The 19,519-nt window shown below is 33.6% G+C and overlaps 2 protein-coding genes across 9 annotated transcripts in view; both read right to left on the reverse strand.

Annotated features, from left to right (window-relative positions):
* LOC132697885 (kazrin) overlaps positions 1-19,519 on the reverse strand; it is an 85,930-nt gene that overhangs the window by 39,313 nt on the left and 27,098 nt on the right. The window lies entirely within an intron of this gene.
* Positions 256-17,767, reverse strand: LOC132697886 (girdin-like). 4 transcript variants are annotated; one of them, XM_060663623.1, is made up of 9 exons: positions 15,304-17,767; positions 15,039-15,242; positions 12,597-12,759; positions 10,248-10,463; positions 7,942-8,161; positions 7,316-7,499; positions 3,321-3,507; positions 3,151-3,248; positions 256-759 (listed from the first exon to the last, which is right to left on the reverse strand). In XM_060663623.1, the coding sequence occupies exons 1-9, from the start codon at positions 15,547-15,549 to the stop codon at positions 304-306; spliced, it is 1,974 nt and encodes a 657-aa protein (XP_060519606.1). In that variant the 5' UTR covers positions 15,550-17,767; the 3' UTR covers positions 256-303. The 4 variants fall into 4 exon arrangements, with proteins under 4 accessions (XP_060519606.1, XP_060519607.1, XP_060519608.1 ...); XM_060663625.1 differs by having other exon boundaries at positions 596-769; XM_060663624.1 differs by lacking the exon at positions 10,248-10,463.

Here is a 19,519-nt window from a genome sequence, read left to right on the forward strand (position 1 = left end):
TTCTCGTGATCTAAATATATAAACCCTAATTTTTTTTCTGCAGGATCAGGCATAAACCTAAACTCGTCCCTCAGTTGATAACTTGATTTGAATGCCTGACGCACATCTAACCAAATACAATTTTGAAACTGTATGAAAAACGTAAGTTGGGTAGACCCTTAAAATGTTTAAGAGAACAACTTCACACCTTTCACGTTTCTGATCAAGACCAATTTAACTTATAGTGATGATAAATAAATTAACATGATGCACGAGAGTATTCAATTTATTTAACTTTTTCGTGGTGTGTAATATTGAACGCCGTCACATTCTGGTACCCCAAATTATCAGCGATTCATTCGAACAGTCCCTGAATATTTCCGATTCGTCCATTCCGCATTTGCATACGACGCGAAGTGTGGACGAACCTTTAACTTGAACGTGAGCAACGGCAGTTTTATTGGTGGAAAGGACTCCTCGCACTAGATCATATTTGCTGCTAATCTGCTGGGAGTACATGTTACATTCCGCTAAAAAATCTCCAGTGGGAGACTTGGACCGTTCTGGCGCAAAATGTTGGTCCGTTGGTTTGGCATTGTCGGTTTTTAAGGTCGCGTGCGGCCGACTGGGTTTGGTAAAGCCTTTTATCACCTTTTTCGTTGGAAGATTTTCCGATAACGGCCAAAATGCTGGATTGTCGGTACTTGGTGTAGCTGATGACGAGTTTGGTTTGGCGGTTTCTGTTTGCTCGGTTGGGGGTTGATTATATAACTTGCGATCCTGCAAAAGTCTCACAGGAGGTATGGTAAATTATTTTGCGTGGAGTAAACAGAAGGAGATTAATGAGGTATGCCAAGAGTGCTTTAAGGGAAACCCTCAGATATGTGGTATTCAATTTTCATCAAAAACTTATTGGTAAAAACTGAACCTGAATCTATTACCCTTTCAGAATTATAGAGTGTTTTTGGAAAATTGACATTTTTTAAAAATCTTCTCCTGTGTGAGATTTTGTATTTCTATATTTGTAACGCACTCTTTTAGTTGCAATTTAATGCTGTAAGTATAATAGTTTGATAGCAAGTAGTTTAATGGTGATCAGCAGAAGCAAGCAATCTTTCATATATGACACCATGTACCTTTCCAAAAATAGTTGATATTTTTCTTGAGTCCTATTCTATATATAAAGAATTTGAACAAGTGGGTTTTGGACGCATAATATAGAAAACAAAGCGTACTGGGAGTAGGGAAGTTGGGATTTTGGCTGTTAATGCGTTGAGATTTAGTATCAGTAAGTAAATTGTAACACTGCCAATATCCTGAGAAAAAACAACCTCTGAAAGACATTTTCGGAAGATTTTGGCACAGTCTACTCAACAACGGGAAAAAAGGCATCAAATAATGGTTTTAGGATTTGTTCGATATAATCCTAAATATAATTCTACAACGTCACACACGAAATTTAATGACAGCAACCAAACTGAAGAGAAATATAGTTTAGTTTATTTATTTCACCACGTAATACAAGATTATGGATATATAGCATGTCAGTTTTTACAAATAAATTTATATACAAAAATACAAAAATATAACATAGACAAATTGCGGCAATTAGAATTTATAACTAAAGTATTAATCATTGATATAGAAACAATTATTAATAAACACTGGCTTCATTGTCCTCAAAGCTTAAATATTTGTTGAAAGAGCATTGTAAAATGCTAGATTTAAAGAGTTATTTTTAGTTTTTTTAAACGATAACGAGGTATTCGCAGAAGATGAGAAATTCTTGTCGAATGCCTGAATGTAAAATATAATTTTTCCACTCCCGTCTGTAAAATATCTAATTACCCATCGACCTAGCGTGCGGGAAGCGTCACTTTACCACGTCAGTTTCCTTTCCCACGAATCCGAGCCACTTCGGATATTTACGGGATTTTGCCGCACGGATTTGGGAGCAATCGGATGTTTTCGGAGATATTTGCCACGCTTTGAATTTCGACATTTGTCAATTCTGACGATCGTGCCAGTGAATGTATTCGTGTTGTTTTAAGAAAATGTGTAGTATGCAACACAAATCGATAAGCTTTTTAACTTACTCGTTTATTAAAGACTCGCTCCGCTCCTGTCAAATAAACTCCTGAGTCAAATGCGGTTTACCGCACTTGTTGCATAATATACTATTGTCTTATTTCTATTGATTTCATTAAGGCTACAATATATGAAGATGGAAGGTACTGGCATTATTCGAAGACTAAAAAAACAAGGTCGACTTGATTCCCGGTAATTGAGGTTTGATAAAATTCTAATTGCCTTCTTTTGGAAAACCTTATTGCGTGGTTAGAACTTCCCCACAGTGTAACTACATAATACATTTTAGAAAGAAATAATGCAAAATAAACGTTTCTTAGGACGTCCGTACTAAGTGTGTTTTTCAACCTTCTAAACTCGAAAAGCATGGATGCTAATGTGTGACATAAAACGTCAATATGAGCCCTCAAACTAAGATTATCGTCCAAGGTGACACCAAGGAGAGTGACGTTATCACCCTTAATGAGAAATGCATTTGTTGAAATTAAGTTTGGCTTTACAAAATACGAATGTAAACTACACTATAAGAAACCTTTTATACACTGTGGTTTATATTTTGTTTTAGTTTTTTTTTTTTCAATGTTTCAATAATATAAGTGGAGTCCCTATACAAGATTTTTATGCTTTAAGAACTATTAGTTTTAAAATTGTCATATTCAACCCATTAAAACGCAATTTTTTTAATAGCAAAAAAAATTGCTGCGGTTTTTAAAATGCACTTATTCCAAAAACACTCGCTGAATCAGTAACAAATATCCAAGTGCAGTGTGTTTCAATTATCTTTTATTTAATAAAAATTGAACTCTGAACATTGGCGTCAGTTTTCTTAGAAATGGGACTTTGAATTTTGAGGATTAATGAGGATTTTTTAGCGTCCTTTCAAACTTCAAATCATTGCAAAATAAGCAATTACAAACCCTTAAAACTTTTGAAAAGAGGCTTTCAATTTCTTTTAGTTTACAATAAATCGCATAACTCAATTTGAAGGCTTCCTAATTATTTAGACGAAGGCGTTTAAAAGTTCAATCCCTTTTTTTTCACTATTTTCTAGTGATTTCTGGGATTTGAGAGAATATATCTCACTTGGTCAATTAGGGATGGAACTTGATAGTTTTGGTCGGACATCCTTTTTCTTAGGACGTTCGCTTCCTGCCTCAACTGACACACCTCCCGCTCGAAATCTACGGACATAAACAATAACGCAATTTGCGGTCACATGCATAATACACGGGGGCCACTTGAAATTTGATTACCGCAAATCCTCTCGTCCCTCTTCTCGACCTCCTTTAAGTACTCTCGTTCGATTTTCGAAGCGTTTGGTTGTTTGTCCACCAATTGCGCGTAAGCCTCCCTAATCTTTCGTAGGTCTTCCGCTTGGGATTTGTAAACATCCCGCTCCTCTCGGAGTCGCTCCAAGCTGTTTTCTCGGTGAAATTTCATCTAAAGTTTTAATTTCTATAATCTATTGTCAACATCGATGCATCGAGGGTGAAGGACGTTATTGATTTGGGACGGATCATCACCCCCGCACTCGTGAAACTGCTGACCTCAATCATTTATTCTGCGTCTTTTAAATATCGCGATCGCTGATAACAAGAAAACATGGCTCTATCTATCGAACTTGAGTGATTCCGGTAATATGAATTTTGTGCGGCAAAGTTTATTTAGAGTGAGACGGCAAGTAATGGAGCTGGTTTCCTTTTCTATAAATGATAATACAAATGGATAACTTTGTTATTTTAAATGGAACACTCTATATATTTTGACATTTTTGCAATCCTTGGTTAAAATAAAGGTCACTTTCTTAAGAAATTCCAATGAAATTTTCCATAGTTTAGGTAGAAATTGAGGCTATGTGTTTTTTTATATTTTGATTGCCCCATATAAAAGTGTGTTGTGACACTGCTAATCTAGGCATTGCAAAGACAATTTAACCATAGACTAAGGAGATGATGTACTACTCAATCAGTTTGACAAATGCGTCTCAGCTTATAAAAGGTATCCCAAATAGGTGGTGCCGTTTTGGCGAATTCAATTAACAAAATCTCATGATTTTCAAATGGAACACACTATATTTTTATTGAGATATCAATTCTAGGACAAAAATTAGGATAAGTTAAATTTTAGTTACTTTTTGAGATATTCGAGGTTTAGATAACACCCGCATGAATTATTGTTGAATTTAAAGGTATTTTTGAAAGAGCAAAGACACGATACTACATCTTTTAATAATATAATACTTCAAATATACGAATAAAACCTATTGCTAACAATACAAGGTGTGTAGTAATACGAGGAAATTTTGAGAAAAATCGACTCTATAGTACAACATTTTAACAGATTTAGTAAAACTTTAGAATTCATATTTAAGAAAACATTTAATAGTTAATTATCTCGCTTGATTGAAAATGCCTAATAACAAAAATAAATAATTAAACTTGACCACTATGAACTTTTTAAATAAAAATATGAAAAACAACAAAAACAAACAGAAATGTCAAAGTTTGTTTATACCTTGATGCGTCAAAAAGAAAGATTGTGATGTCATAGCCAACTACATTTTTAAATATTTTGATATTCCTTTATTTTTAACTAAACTTTATGGACCAAATTAACGAACGGTTTTTGGTTAATTTTTTTTTTTATATATTTATTAATTCAAATTTGTTACCTTGATTAGTTAGCCTATAAACTTTAATTACTTATTTTTATTACTTGATACTTTCAATCAAGCTAGATAATTAAACACTAAATGTTTCTTTAAATGTGAATTCAGAAGTTTTATTAAATCTGTACTGTTAGCAATTGGTTTCATTCGTATATCTGAAGTATAATGTCTTTAAAAAAAGTAGGATCATGTCTTTGCTATTTAAAAAATACCTAATATTGCTAACAAGTGACCTAATGTCTTTAAATTCAACAAGAATTTATGCGGGTGTTATATTAAACCTCGAATAATATATCACAAAGCAAGTAAAATTTAAATATAAGATAAATTACAAACTTACCTTATTTTTTGTCTTAGAATTGATATCTGAATAAAAATATAAGGTGTTCCATTCGAAACTCTTGAGATTTTGTTAATTGAATTCGCCAAAACGGCACCACCTATTTGAGACACCCTATATAAGCTGAGGAGCATCTGTCAAACTGATTAAGTAGTGCAACATGTCCTTAGTCTGTGGTTACATTTTGGTTGCAATACCTGGATCAGTAGCGTCACAACACAATTTTATATGAGGCAATCAAAATTTGAAAAAAAAAACACATAATCTCAATTTCTGCCTAAACTATGCGAATAGATAGAATAGAAAACTATGCGTGCGAAGTGAAAGTGAAAAATTGTCGATATATACAGGGTGTTTCACACACTCTGGAACCCTGTATCAACAAAATGATAATATTTTCGATCTTCAGGAGATTCCAAGAAACTTTTGTACGAAACTTTTATTTCCTATCTCCTATGGGTTTCCAGATTGTATAGTGGATCGTTTTATTTGATTGTCATATTTAGCTTTATAAATTAAGACATTTTTGTAAGGTATTCCTCTTAAACATTTGTCTATGTCCAGAATTTTATATAGAATTAAAAAATGGTGTTTCATTTAAAATAAGAAAGTTGATACCTTCCTAAATTGATACTTTCCCCCTGTATATATAATATTCAAACAAAAAACTGAGTATTTGTAATACCCCAATTAATTTTTGTATATAACTTTTGGCTCGATCTCCTATGTTTCTGAGGTAAAAGTAGCGTGTGTATATGCCAAAAGATAATCTAGTTTTGTTTTATTTTAAATCGATACCCTTACGTAGATAGAGGGTGAAAAAGGAAAATGTCATATTTTTCAAAATAAACCACTGACACAATTCCATTCTTCTAACAGTACCGCCTTCCTAAATTCCCTGGCGACGCCGTTCACGATACTGACTGTTGACAATAATTTAGACTCACTTGGGATACGCTGGCATCGTCAACTTGATAGAAAATAAATGCAGCAATATCAAAGCCTACTATCCTAAAATCTTATTTTTGTCATTTTTCCGAATTTGAAAAGAGTATTTTAAAACTGTCGAAATTCAATATGGCGCCCATAAGAAAAAGAAAAGTTAACTTCGACCGAAGGTAACATAGCTTCGCCGTATCCTTTTACTCATGCCCTGAAAATTTGAAAATTTCAGCTCCCATTATAAAGAAAATATTGGGATCTTTCAAAAATAGTTGTCCTCTATCACCCTGTATATAAGTAAGGGTATCGATTTAAAATAAAACAAAGCTAGATTATTTTTGGCATACACAGAGTTATTCACTGCGAGTGTCCTATTGGACGTTTATGGAAAATGACTTACCTATGTAAAATATTTTTGGCCATGCGGTGTTGTCAGATATAATATAGTTTGGTACTTTTATAGGGCAAATTAATTGCTCATTTAAGTGCCAACATAAAATATAGGGTGTTTCATTTAAAATTCCCAAGTAACATGGATTTTTATATCTTGAGAATTGGGCCTTATCTTATGAACGCCCTGTACGCATTAAGTTCATTCTCATATTATATTATGATAAAGCAATTTAATAGGGAACACCAACCAAAAATTCAAGTGTTTGGCTGTACGGGTTTATTTTACATAAGTAGCTCATACTCGCTTACATAAGTAACCAACATTGCAAGTTTTTACAGTAAGTCCATTTTCTATAAACGTCTAATAATATACAGAATGTTCCATTTATAAAACGAAAAGTGATATACGCTACGAATATATCTGACAACACCGCATGGCCAAAAATATTTTACATAGGTAGCTCATATTCGTTTACATAAGTAACCAACATTTCAAGTTTTTACGTCTAATAGTCACCGTGAATAACCCTGTATATACGCTACTTTGATACCATTTAAGCGATGCTTATACTGGACACTGTGAAGTTTTTCTTGAAGTATATAAAGTAGGTACAAAGTTTTAATAAATTAATTACACTATTATCTATTCACAATTATATTTTTAGTCGAAATATCCATATCTTGTTCTGTTTCATTGCCATTTGAGGTATTTTCTATAGATCTGTAAGAGTCCTGAATTTTCATAAGATGTAGTACTGAATTTTTCAAGCTCTTGAGGTTAGAATTTAACAATAGCTGTTTAATCAGAACTATGCCAAATACGTCTAATATTAACGGGAAACGTAACTTTGGCATTTTCCGTTAACGCAATATAAAAACTGCCCAACGCTTCCTCCCAAACTCACCGCTTCCAAATCGCATTCTAATGCCATCACACGGCTGCGCAATTGCTCGTTTTCTGTCATACTCTGACGAAGTTTCGCTTGAAGCGATTCGCATTCCTGAACTTTTGGTTGCCACTCCTCGTTCTCCACTAGTCGCGCTCTGCATGTTACCTTTTTTAACTCTTCTTTTATTGCTTTACACAAACTGGACGAGACAAATTATTGATCAGTTTACGCACAAGTTTTAAAAATTCCTTGGGAAAATATTACAAGCACGTAACATCAGCAGTTTGGTCGGATATGATCACAACATAATACATGACACAATTAATATAAACCACATATTAAACACTACAAAAATTCTTACAAAATTATCAGACAAAAGTAAAAGTTTTAGGTGCCAAATAGCGGCTAATAAGCTTTCGGTTAGTTACTATTGTATTTATAAGCAAAAATGTTAATGCCAAAAATGAATACTAAGCTTTAGTTTTAGTAGAATAAGTGATAACGGCCACTTTATTGGAGCTATGTTTCTAGAATACTAGACTAGAACCGCTAACACGAGCATTTTTGCCAGTTCTCCTTCGATTTTGAGATACGCTCATCAAATTATTTGAGGTCATTTCAATAACGCCCTGTATAATTACCCAATTTCCGCATCGGTTCGTATTCCTCTCGCCTCCAACCCCTTTTCGTCTAACGTCTCGAAATCGACCGCAGTCCTTACATAAAACAAGACCCGTTCGAGTTCCGGCAGTTTGCTCTTTGACGTTTCGAGCTCTAATCTTCGCCGCCGCGACTCTGTCGTATCAAGCAAAACTTGCGCCTCCAGATTTATCTTTCGCAGCATCTTAGCGACTCGATTCTCTGGAAAGTTACCATGAACTCGTCGCACGAAGTATCAATTCAAAGCCGTTACGAGTCATACATAAGCCGTACCTAAATGTTATTGTCGCTCCTACCGACCTTCCTCAAAGATGAAAAAAACTGGACAACTAAATTTTAGGACTAAGCCTCAGTTTGCTAAACCTTGCGTATCTTACACTTTCCCCTGCTAAGTAAGCAACATTGTGAATCGTATGGTATTTTCCATACAACAGTTCTTGCTATATGGTCTAATCTCAGATGTCACAAAAAATGTTTGAATAAACTGGTATATAACCAACTAGACACAGGCATAGCATGCATTTAAACTTGTGCCAGTGATAGTTTTTTTAATCTTTAGTGACCTGAATTTACAAAATAGCCTTGTTTCGCTCATATTATCATTGCAGGTCGAGATTTCGAATTATACCAGCCCTGAGAAACAAACATTTGATACTTTCATTCTAGAATACTAGTAGTACGCAAATACAAAAATATTTCGGCATGTGCAAAGAAAATGCTATAAAAATGGACTTTACTGTTCCAATGTCATTTTCCCTATATGGTTTAGGTTTAGGTTTATTTATTTAACCGCAGAATATAAGTTGTATGTATAGCAAGTCAAAACATAATAAACAAATGATAATAAAGCAATATATGAAAAGTATTAAAAACTTCAGTCACGAAACAAAGTAGAGAGGTTACAGAGGTTTAAAATTTGAAATTTAGGTATTCATCAGTACTGTAAATACAGTTTATTGTCAGTAGATGCTTGACAGCGCTCTAAAAAAATTGTTACTAAAGCGTTTTATATTACATCATATTTATTAAGGCGGTATCGGGGAATCATTAACTAGCATTACGCGTTGCGTAGGAATGAGTGTCAGACTAAACAGAAAAGCTTGATTTATTAGAGTGAATCTCGATTGGGTCATTGTATATGAAAGTAGGTGGTAAAGTCATAATATAAATAGTGGGAAAATGTTTTTGTTCTACAGGATTCTCTATAGTCCAAAGCAAGAAAAAATCGGAGAAAGTTTTTTTGAAGACGAAACGCTTTGAATGCATATGGTGAGCCCATATTGCATTTTAGAGTGAAATAAAACGAAGTACACACTTCTCATAACTTGGGTATTAAAAGACAATAACAGCGGATGATAATGATTTACAGAGGGAGTCAATATGAACATACCAATTCGATCTACCATCAATAGCGATACCGATCAGGGTGACGCTCGTTCCTTTCGTTATATTAACATCAACATTACATCTACTGTTTAGTATCTCTAGAGACGAACTTCCGCAGATAATTGTGGTGTCGTCTGCAAATAACGTACACTTGACGGGCTTAATAAAATGTGCAAAATCATTTACATAAATGAAGAAAAGGAGCGGACCCAACACTGATCCTTGCGGGACACCGTGATACTGGGGTAAAAAAGCAGAGGTACTACCATCTACGCTCGCTCTTTGACAGCGATGAGTAAAATACGGTTCGAAAAAAGATATGACGGGCTCTGACAAACCCATAGTAGACAACTTTTGCAATAACAAACAATGATTGACACAGTCGATGGTCTTTGACATATCAAAAAGACAGTGAGATATACATGCTGCCCATAACACGCACCGCTCTTATAGTTGATGTTGAAGTTAATACCAAGATAAACAGTATACATTTGCAACGCTCACATGACTTGGGCAAGAACAATTGGATTTATAAACCAAGATATGTGGGTCGTCGAATAACAAAAGAGTTAAGTAAAGTGAAATTGTCCTTTTCATTAAAGTGGTTCTCTGGTAAACCATTTTGGGAACTCTTTATATAGTTTCAATCATTCAAGAAAATCTATAAAAGATCCGAGACCAATATTGACTTTAACGCACTGGCAAGCAAAAAACTGTTTTTAGGGGTGCGTTAGGTAACGGAAACCAAGGACCAAACCGCAGGTATGAACTACAGTGACGTAAATAAGACTCCAGTAGTTTAGCAAATGAAAGTCTTCCCTAATGCAGCTGTCGCCTAGTGTGAGGTAGCCGCTAAAAATGTTGTTGAGAACGACCTTAATTATACCACCGCCAAGCATACCTTCGTTTTTATCTTGTAGCGGATTGTTCAAGTTCCACTGCAAATTACACAGCAGTCCCTCTACTAAGCCCAATTCTTTAACCCTTTCTTCGGTTGCGACGTGATGTCGCGTTATTTTTTTAATTTCCTTTTCCAATTCCGCCTTTTCCATTTCCATCTCGAGCAAATAATTACAGTTCGCGCGCTGGTCGACAGGCATCGAGTAAACTTGTTCCGCTAGAAAGTCAATTTTAAATTCAAACTCAACTCTAATTTTTGTGCTTCGCATTTTATAAAGTCAAACTGTCGCGGCCAGCTTAATAACGTCGTCTTGACTTTTCTAATTAATACATATTTTGTGTATTACTTAAGGCCAGCTTTTTGTTTCTGGGTAGAGCCGAAATGAAATTGTCTAGAATCTCAATTCCAATTTGTCTGTCTGTATGTAATATATGCCCATTGGTAAAAGTCTTACACCTGTTGATTATTACTGTATTAGCAGCATAACCTGTTTAAAAAATGCTTAAAATAATTCGTAAACAACGTAGGCACTGAAGACTTTCGCATCTTTCTGGCATTGCGAGCAGTTTCAGAATGGCAAGTCCTGCAGTGTCTGTGTTTAATGAAATGTCTTTCTTGATAGCTACTCGCTGGCCGATTACATACCGTCATGGTATATAGAAACAAAAGACGTTGCTTCCGGTCCCAGATCTGGTCGAAAAAGATATAACGAAGAATTAAGAATAATCGCCAGAACCGTTTGACCTTGCTCAACACGTCACTACTCGGAGCCTTCTTTCCACAACTACAATCTCAAAAATTTCAACGTACACCGCGTGCCAAATAATACAATTTGGAAACCCATAGGAGATACGAAAAAAAGTTTCCTTGGACTCTCCCGAAGATTTAAAATGTTATAATTTTGTTGAAACAGGGTGTCCCAGTGTCCCACCCTACATCGACTTTGTTATTTTAAATGGAACACCGTATATATTTCGACATTTTTGGAACCATTGGTTAAAATAAAAGTACCTTTTTTAAGAAATTCCTATTCAAATTTTGCATAGTTTAGGCAGAAATTGAGGTTATGTTTTTTCTTTCATGTTTTGATTGCCCCATATAAAATTGTGTTGTGACGCTACTGAGACAGGCATTGCAACAAAAACTTAACCACAGACTAAGGAAATGATGCACTACTTAATCAGTTTGACAGGTGCGCCTCAGCTTATACAGGATATCCTAAATAGGTGGTGCCGTTTTGGCGAATTCAATTAACAAAATCTCAAGATAACACCCTATATTTTTATTCAGATATCAATTCTAGGACAAAAAATAAGATAGGTTTGCAATTTATCTTATATTTAAATTTCACATACTTTTTGAGATATTCGAGGTTTAAAATAACACATTCTTGTTGAATTTAAATCTGGCCACTTGTTGGCAATATTAGGTATTTTTCAAATAGCAAAGACTTCTTTTAAAGATATAATACTCCAGATATATGAATAAAACCTATTGCTAACAACACAGGTCCATTAATACGTGGAAATTAAAAAAAAAGACTCTATACTACACACTTTAACAGACTTAAGAAAACTTCAGAATTCATATTTAAAGAAATATTTAATAGTTAAATTGTCTAGCCGGATTGAAAATACCTAATAACAAAAATAAATATTTAAAGTTAATACACTAACTAAACAAGGTAACAAATTTGAATAAATAAATCTATGAAAAAAGAAACAAATAACTAAAAAAACTGAAAAATATACTGTAATATATTTTCAATATATTGCTAATCCTCTACAATACACATTTGATGTCGGGTGGGACTCTTTTGGGACACCCCGTATCAACAAAATTATAATATTTTAAATCTTAAGGGAATGTCCAAGAAACTTTTGTATGGGACTTTTTTTCGTAACTCCTATGGGTTTCCAGATCGTATACTAGATCGCTTTATTGGGTACAGAAGTACGTATCATCCAGTCATATCAAGTTGGACGATTTCTAGAAGATTTGCTGGTGCTGGATTGTATAATATGTAAGGAAGATGAGACAAGATTCGGAATCGGATCATGTTCTTAGTTGTTGGTAATAATTCTGTTTATATAGATTATTAGAAAAGGGAGAAAAATATTTTCTCACCAATGTATTATTGCCGTTCAAGAAGAAGAGGTCAATTTGTCGCAAAACACGATAAATAACCTGACAGTAGTCGAAATGCTTTAATAAAATAAAATAAAATAAAGCAAGGCTAACCAATTTGTTTTTTGCGTTTTTCTTAAATAACAACTGGTGCAAGACTTATGCCCATAAGACCTTGCTTATACAACCTCCCCACCCCCCTCTTTATTATTTCCAACTGACCTACGTTGTTCCGTTCCTCTTCAACAATGATAAGTCTGTCACAGCAAATTCTGAAATTGTTCAAAGTTCGCCTTAAACTCAGTGTAGCGTCTAGCAATTTTTCGAAGAGGTCCACTTGGGAAGCAGTTAAGTACCGCCAAATCGGTTTTTCTCCATTTGCAATCTGACGCATAAAAAAACAACGCTTGTAAATGGTGCTACATGTTTTAATTGCAAGCAATTTTAGTTTTTAATTAAAATAAATTAATGAAATTGAAATTACGTCTTGGGTGTCTGACGCCCAAACAATGTCCCCTAGACAAATATTTTTTAAAATGGAGGAAGATTTTCAGAGTAAGTAAAGAAAAGGAATGTGATAGTTCAAAAAACATAGTTGACATTGACGATTTTTGTATAGGATTAATAAAAATGAATAATACAGAAAAACTGTAATTGATAAAGAAAAATTGGTTTAAATTTCGTCAATTTTTTTTGGAACTTTCCCTGAATTATGTAAGAACTGATACTGATTATTTTAAGGTTCATTTTTTTATATTATAGACAGTGCGGAAATTATGTTTTCTGAAACATTTTCTTTTTTTTTCCCAGTAAATTCACATTTCTTGGAGAAATCATGATATAAAAAATATATCGAAAGTCCTTTTCTGAAAAACGCATTTTTCTATTGCGACGCTTTTACGGAACGCGCGCTCTAGAAAACATTTTTAACACGTTGACTGCCAACTAAACGATAATTCGTAGATGACTTTCTTTTATAGGACGTCAACTACGAGTTATCTCGTACTGTGTTTACTTGCAATTCTTATCCAGCTACAAAAGAACAAAAAAATCAATTCTGGCTTTTAAACAGAAAACTTATTAAAAAACGATTCAAAAAGCCCTCTGCGAGATAATTCGCAAGCCCTTGTTAAAAAAAATTTTTGATGATTTTTTATTTTTTTGATACTCATGGAATTAGCTATTAATTAGACAACATGCTAAAATATATGCGTAATTTTTGGCCAGATTTCTGAAAATTGACGTGGCAGTCAAAGCGTTAAAATGCATTAAATTTTCTCATATACTAGGGTGGGTCAAAAAAACCATTATTTTTTTTTAATTTGACACACAAAAACTAGTTGCTAGTTACCTATAGAAAGTACTTACCACGTATAAGCTCTTAATATTAATGGGAAGCTTATCCTCATTACAGTTTTGTAAAATCGATATATTTATATATTTATTAATAACTGAACGCTCTACAAAAATGGCCTCTTATACTTTTTCGATAAATCGGACTGTTTCAAAGATATTAGAGGTTCAAGATTGAAGAATTTAAAGGAAAATACCTTTTTGTTCTGAATTTTGTTATTGACTGAAAAATAATTGTCATGAAATGTTTTCAATTATTCTTATAGTAAATTAAATCCTCTAAAAAAAGGTCTCTGTGGATTATCGATTACTCGAATAATTGTCAATATATTTAAATATTTATTATCTATTTAAAAAAAAAAGTTCAAAAAATATCAATAAATGCATTAATAGAAAAAGAATTCTGTTCCACCATATGAAATTTTATACCTTAATACAGTATTAATAGAAAATTATACATTTCTTAGATTTAGTTATCCAGATGGATTTTTATTACAGTCAGGAAATAGTCCTCGATGTTCTTTGACAACTTGCAGCAAGTATTGAAACTGTTCTGCGTTTTTCGTCAAACACTGATTATATTCAGACACCAATGCTACTCCACTCTCTGCTGCGTCATTTACAGCTTTTACTTGTTTTGAAATACTCTTCAGTTTCCTTAAAACTCTCATCTGAAGCCCAAAATGCAATGTCAACATTAACATCATCAAAGATTTTGAATAAATTCAATAATTTTTGAGAAACGAAGTCACTCAAATCCTTTTGAATAATCGAATTGATATTCTTTTGAGCGATCTCAAAATTTTTAATCCTAGAATTTATACTACCTCGGGTTTTTTTATATCGACTGGAACGTGAAACAGCATCATCAAATAAATTATCAATAAAATTGGTTTAATGATCTATTGGTGACAAGATATCATTATTTATAAATGAGAGTAAATCGAAAATGTAAAACTATTATGGGGATAATCTTCCCATTAACACTAAAAGCTCATACGTGGTAAGTACTTTCTAGCAACTATATTTTGTGTGTCAGGTCCAAAAAAAATCATTTTCTTTCACCCACCCTTATCGACACTCATGGTTTTCAGAGAGCTTTCGAACCACAATTAATATATCTTTATTTAACATTTAACACGTTCATATTTTTCATCAATTTCGTCCCATAGAGTATCAGTTGTAACTTTGTAGACCCTATAGGTCTCTCAATTAGCAGAATTCCGCAGATATTTTTAGTACACATGACCACACACTTGATCAAATCGAACATCTGTTTTTTGGATTTTTAATATTTAAAAATATACTAGCCTGTTGACGAACATGTTCGCACAGATTGCTGACTATTCTCCTGAGCACGAATTCCTGGTCCCCTAACGAGCTAGCTACTTGATAGTCTAGCTGACTCATACGTTCGTGTAGTCGAGATAATTTCGTTTTGAGGCCTGCCTGCCGACAAAATTTGTTTAGCGCCAAATTTACTGCTAGACTGATTTCGCAGGCCTGCGGCGCGCACTGAAAGTTATTAGGGCGGTTACGATGGTGTGCTGGAATTGACAACGTAATATCGACTCACCGAGTGTGATAATTCCTCGATTCTGTGCGATCCGAACTCTTTTTTTAGATAATACGAAAGTTGCATTTTCTGGTTTTCGTTCTGCCTTATCAAGTTATTTATAATTTTGTTTTTGTCGTCCAGTACGGCTAGTAATGGTTCAGATGTCTGCTGGCACGCTAGTTCAAGCATTTTTTCGCTACCTGATTCTTCGTCGCTGCTGATTAAGTGATCGGATGCTAGCATGCAAATATTTTGTGAAGACATGGTGATTTTGAAAATCCGTTACAAAATTGTTTGTCATGTGCATGTCAAGTGATGCCAAAACGGTACTGCCGTCATAGACAACAATAAAGGGTATTTCGAAAGGCTCAGATTGGTTTACAACAAAGAGATGGTATTTTTGGCAAAATACATTCATAAGGTTAAAAAGAATACAATAAAAAATCAAAGGAACGTAATAAGTTTTTTTTTAATTTAGCGTATTCCAGCCAATTTAGTATTTCAATTTTTAGCAGTTTCACAAAGTATTATGTTCTTTTCTTGTCGTGTTTTGACGTTTATTTGAAAAAATGTTTTACTTTATATTTAAGCACACACAATTTATGTATTATAAAACACTTTTTTGTCAGTTTTAGAGTTTCTATTATGTTCTATTTAACTTGTAGAGAAAATGTCGGTAACTATATGGAAAATTCGATTGATGGAATAATTCGTTTTTAAATACATAAAAAAAAAATGCGAAATCATTTGTACGATTATCGACAGATTTTATGGTCGTAACGCTTGGGGACTCCTTGAATATGATATGGCTACAATAGAAAATCGTCAAAATTTTCCAAACCGAGACGTGTGAGATATAGTTCAGGATTTCCATCGATAGAATTTAAAACTGCTTCTTCAATTTCTGAAATTCTTGCAGTCTGATGTCAATCAACCGCCTTAACAACAAAATTAATATTTCTTACAGAAAGGAGTTTAAAGATTTCAAAAATACACGTCGTCTTCCTACTTCGATTTTTTCAAGTATTTTAATAAAACAGTTAGACAATTACTTAAGTAAGAAATAATAATGATAATAATCATTCTTTGCATGTTGTCCTATTAACGAAATGATTATGCCGAGAGGAGATTTTTTTTTCAGCGAAAACCGTATATCGGATTGGAAAAAATCAAGAAATCAAATTTCTTTGGAAATAATTGAAGATTGTAAGAATAATTTTCATTTTAAGACAAATCAGTGGCGTACCATCAATGTCTGTCAAAATAAACAGGTGTCCAGTTTTACACTAAATAATGCCTTTGATACATAGTACATGTGTGCCGAATTTATATGCTGAAAAATATATTTTGTTTTTGAAAACTTCAACGGCCTGTAACTCAAAAAATTTTCGTTTTAAAAAGGACCCAAAAATCTAGTATACCTTACCATGAGCGATAATTCCAAGTTACAAGTTACCACGTTAGAAATGCGAGATATTCCAATGAAAATTAATTCCTTCCATATCCGTCAACTAGAGTGCGGTTTCGCCACTGTCTGGACGAATTTCGATCGATAGAGTTTTACCGGTGAAAACACGCGAACTTTTCAGTTCGAAATAATTAATGTGAAAACTTTATTATCCATTTCGTCCGCGGCTGTTCGATTGGCGGGCGCATTATTGACGCGGCAATTTTTTGTTAAATTATAACCGGGCTGGAAGCAATTTTCCATTTAACTTTCGTTACCTCGTGAATGTTTGGATGTTATCTCGTTATTATTTACTAACTTTTCATTTGCACATCCGTTATATACATTTAGTTACAAAAGTGAGGCAAATTCTAAGGTAGAAAGAGATAGCTAACAGTGGGGTGGTCCTTAATCTTGCTCATTTATATAATATAGATTGTTTGACTTGTATATAAATAATAAATGTATAAATACACTATTTACATATTCTATTTATAAAAGGTGCCTCAAAATTTAAAGGGAGTTTCCTTGTAGGGTTATTTGTTATAAAACCCTTGCGTCAAAAGGCAAAAGGCATTAGAGAGATATCACACTACAAGTATGGCGGAAAAGTAAGAGTTTTATTTCTTATCTTAAAAATTAAAATAGATAAACCAATAAAATGTTACGGAGGTATTATTAATTTAAAAACATACATTCTGCATATTTTTTTATTTTGTAAAAATAAGTAATCCCCTGGACTTACTTTCATCATTCTCCTTAAGCAAATAATAAATTTCGATACACGGTTTTATTAGAAACTTTTTTGTTACCTGCAATTTTTTCATTAAACTTACAAATAAAAATAAAATATAAAGCATTGCATGTCAAGGACAAAAAAAATTGAAAAATAATTTAGTTTGGATGTGAATTGCTATAGATTTTTTATTTGGAGACAGTAAGTGTTATGAAAAAACTGCAAGAGGCAAACATTGCTAAATAAACTTTAAAAAATATATGCCGTAAGTTTTTGCATAAATGGTTTCAAAAAGTATCCGCTAATAAATAATTTAATCCCAAAAAAAGCAAACAAATTGAGAAATAATATAAAATAATTTCAATTTACTCTTATCTCTCATTACTATTAACGTATAAGAAAAGAATATCCGCTACACCCGTCTCCATCTAAATAAAATTTGCAACAAAATCGCGATCGGGTCTATTAGAGGGAACTCCACTCGTTTTAACAGTGAAAATTTAGCGCAAAAAATACATTTAGACTAAAGACTGTCGAATTGACGAATTATCAGTGGCCATATTGGCAAGGCATGCTCAGATTGGATATCCAATGCTATTACCAGCATAAGCAAGGCGTCTCTATAACTAGAAACTATTTGGAACGAAAATAGAGACACCGTCAATATTAACGACTCGTCAATATATTATGATTCGGGGAAGTTCGAATTAAAGTTTCTACTTAAGAGAAATTGACATTGTGGGAATCTTGGAGAACTCGTAGATTGCCGATTTAATAGATTACCGCGGCACATTTGTCTCGGATTGAACTACTTGCTGTTGACTTAGCTCAATAGGAAAACTTTCCGAGGGAAAACACGGCAAATGATGTTCAGTTAGAACCAAGTAATTTGTCCTTATTTGATGCCCATTAATTTTACATCGCGTGATTAACTCCGAACTTACCAAATAAATCGTACCGAACAGAAACGGAAGGAAGGTATAAATACTCGCGCTAATGTAAAAAGAAATGGCTCAACTGCAAAATCTGATATACAAAATATAGTGCATTTATTGTTTTGACGTTTTAAGTATTTTACAGTAAAGTCTGTTCATAGATATAAGAAAGTGACTAACTGATACGAATTAAGGAAAGACCCGGGCAAGCTGTAAGAACGAAATATGGCCGAACAGGTCCGCACTTTGCTTAGAATTTAATTATTTGAGGTTTTGTTAGGAAAGACACTAAACAATATTTATTTATTTATGGATGTATTTATGTTTAAATCTAAAATAAAATACATATTTTGCATAATTTGCATAAGTAGTATACCAAACCAAACAATATTAAACACAGGTAGGTATAAAATTCTTTTCTATTGCGGACCACAATTTTACCTGAATTTAAATTCCGAAACTACAGGTGTTTTGTCTCCATTTACTTTTGTATTTCTTTTCTTTTTTATCTTACTTTTACGAACTTTACGAATGATTTTTTTGTTTACGTTGGGTGGTATTCATTCACTTTAGGAAGTGCTTTGGGTTTCGGGATATAGTTTAATTATTATTATTTTGTGCGTATATACATGCCTTGACAACTGTATACTCTGTCTTGTTCTCCCTCCTTTATTCCCGGGAAACCTTTTCTTCTTTTATATATGCATTTTTTGTTACTCCATTTTTACCTACCTCCGGCACTTCGCGAGCGGCCGTCCCGGAATCGAGAATTGCGCGTTGCGAGTCGGAAATTTGAACACCTGTTTTGAAAAGCAGTGTGCAACACCCTCAAGAGTCGAACCCTCCGGTAGAACCGTGCAGCGCATTCCCTTCAACCCAGCACATCCTCCACAAGGAAATTTGGGGTAAGTCAGGGCATGATTACGGTCATTTTACTTCGGATTCGGGGAACCAGAGTGATCTTGGAATTACAGATTGGTACCAACAAATTTATACACAAATTTGTTGCGTAACCGAAACAAATTAACAGGTAATAATCTTGTTGTATTGTATGTTAATGACCACCGTTGGATAATCCCATTCAAAATCAATTGGTCACTTTCTTATATCTATGAA

This window comes from Cylas formicarius, unplaced genomic scaffold (assembly GCF_029955315.1).
Source record: "Cylas formicarius isolate icCylForm1 unplaced genomic scaffold, icCylForm1.1 PGA_scaffold_2__14_contigs__length_35257938, whole genome shotgun sequence".
NCBI classification, from domain to species: Eukaryota; Metazoa; Arthropoda; class Insecta; order Coleoptera; family Brentidae; genus Cylas; species Cylas formicarius.

Excerpts from the sequence above, each read along its gene's own strand:
- LOC132697886 (XM_060663623.1), bottom strand. The coding sequence starts at position 15,549 with ATGTCTTCACAAAATATTTGCATGCTAGCATCCGATCACTTAATCAGC. Across the intron at positions 10,464-12,596 it reads AGAGGAACGGAACAACGTAG|CGGAACAAGTTTACTCGATG; the intron begins GTCAGTTGGAAA and ends TTGACTTTCTAG. Across the intron at positions 8,162-10,247 it reads GCTACAAGATAAAAACGAAG|AGAATCGAGTCGCTAAGATG; the intron begins GTATGCTTGGCG and ends GTAACTTTCCAG.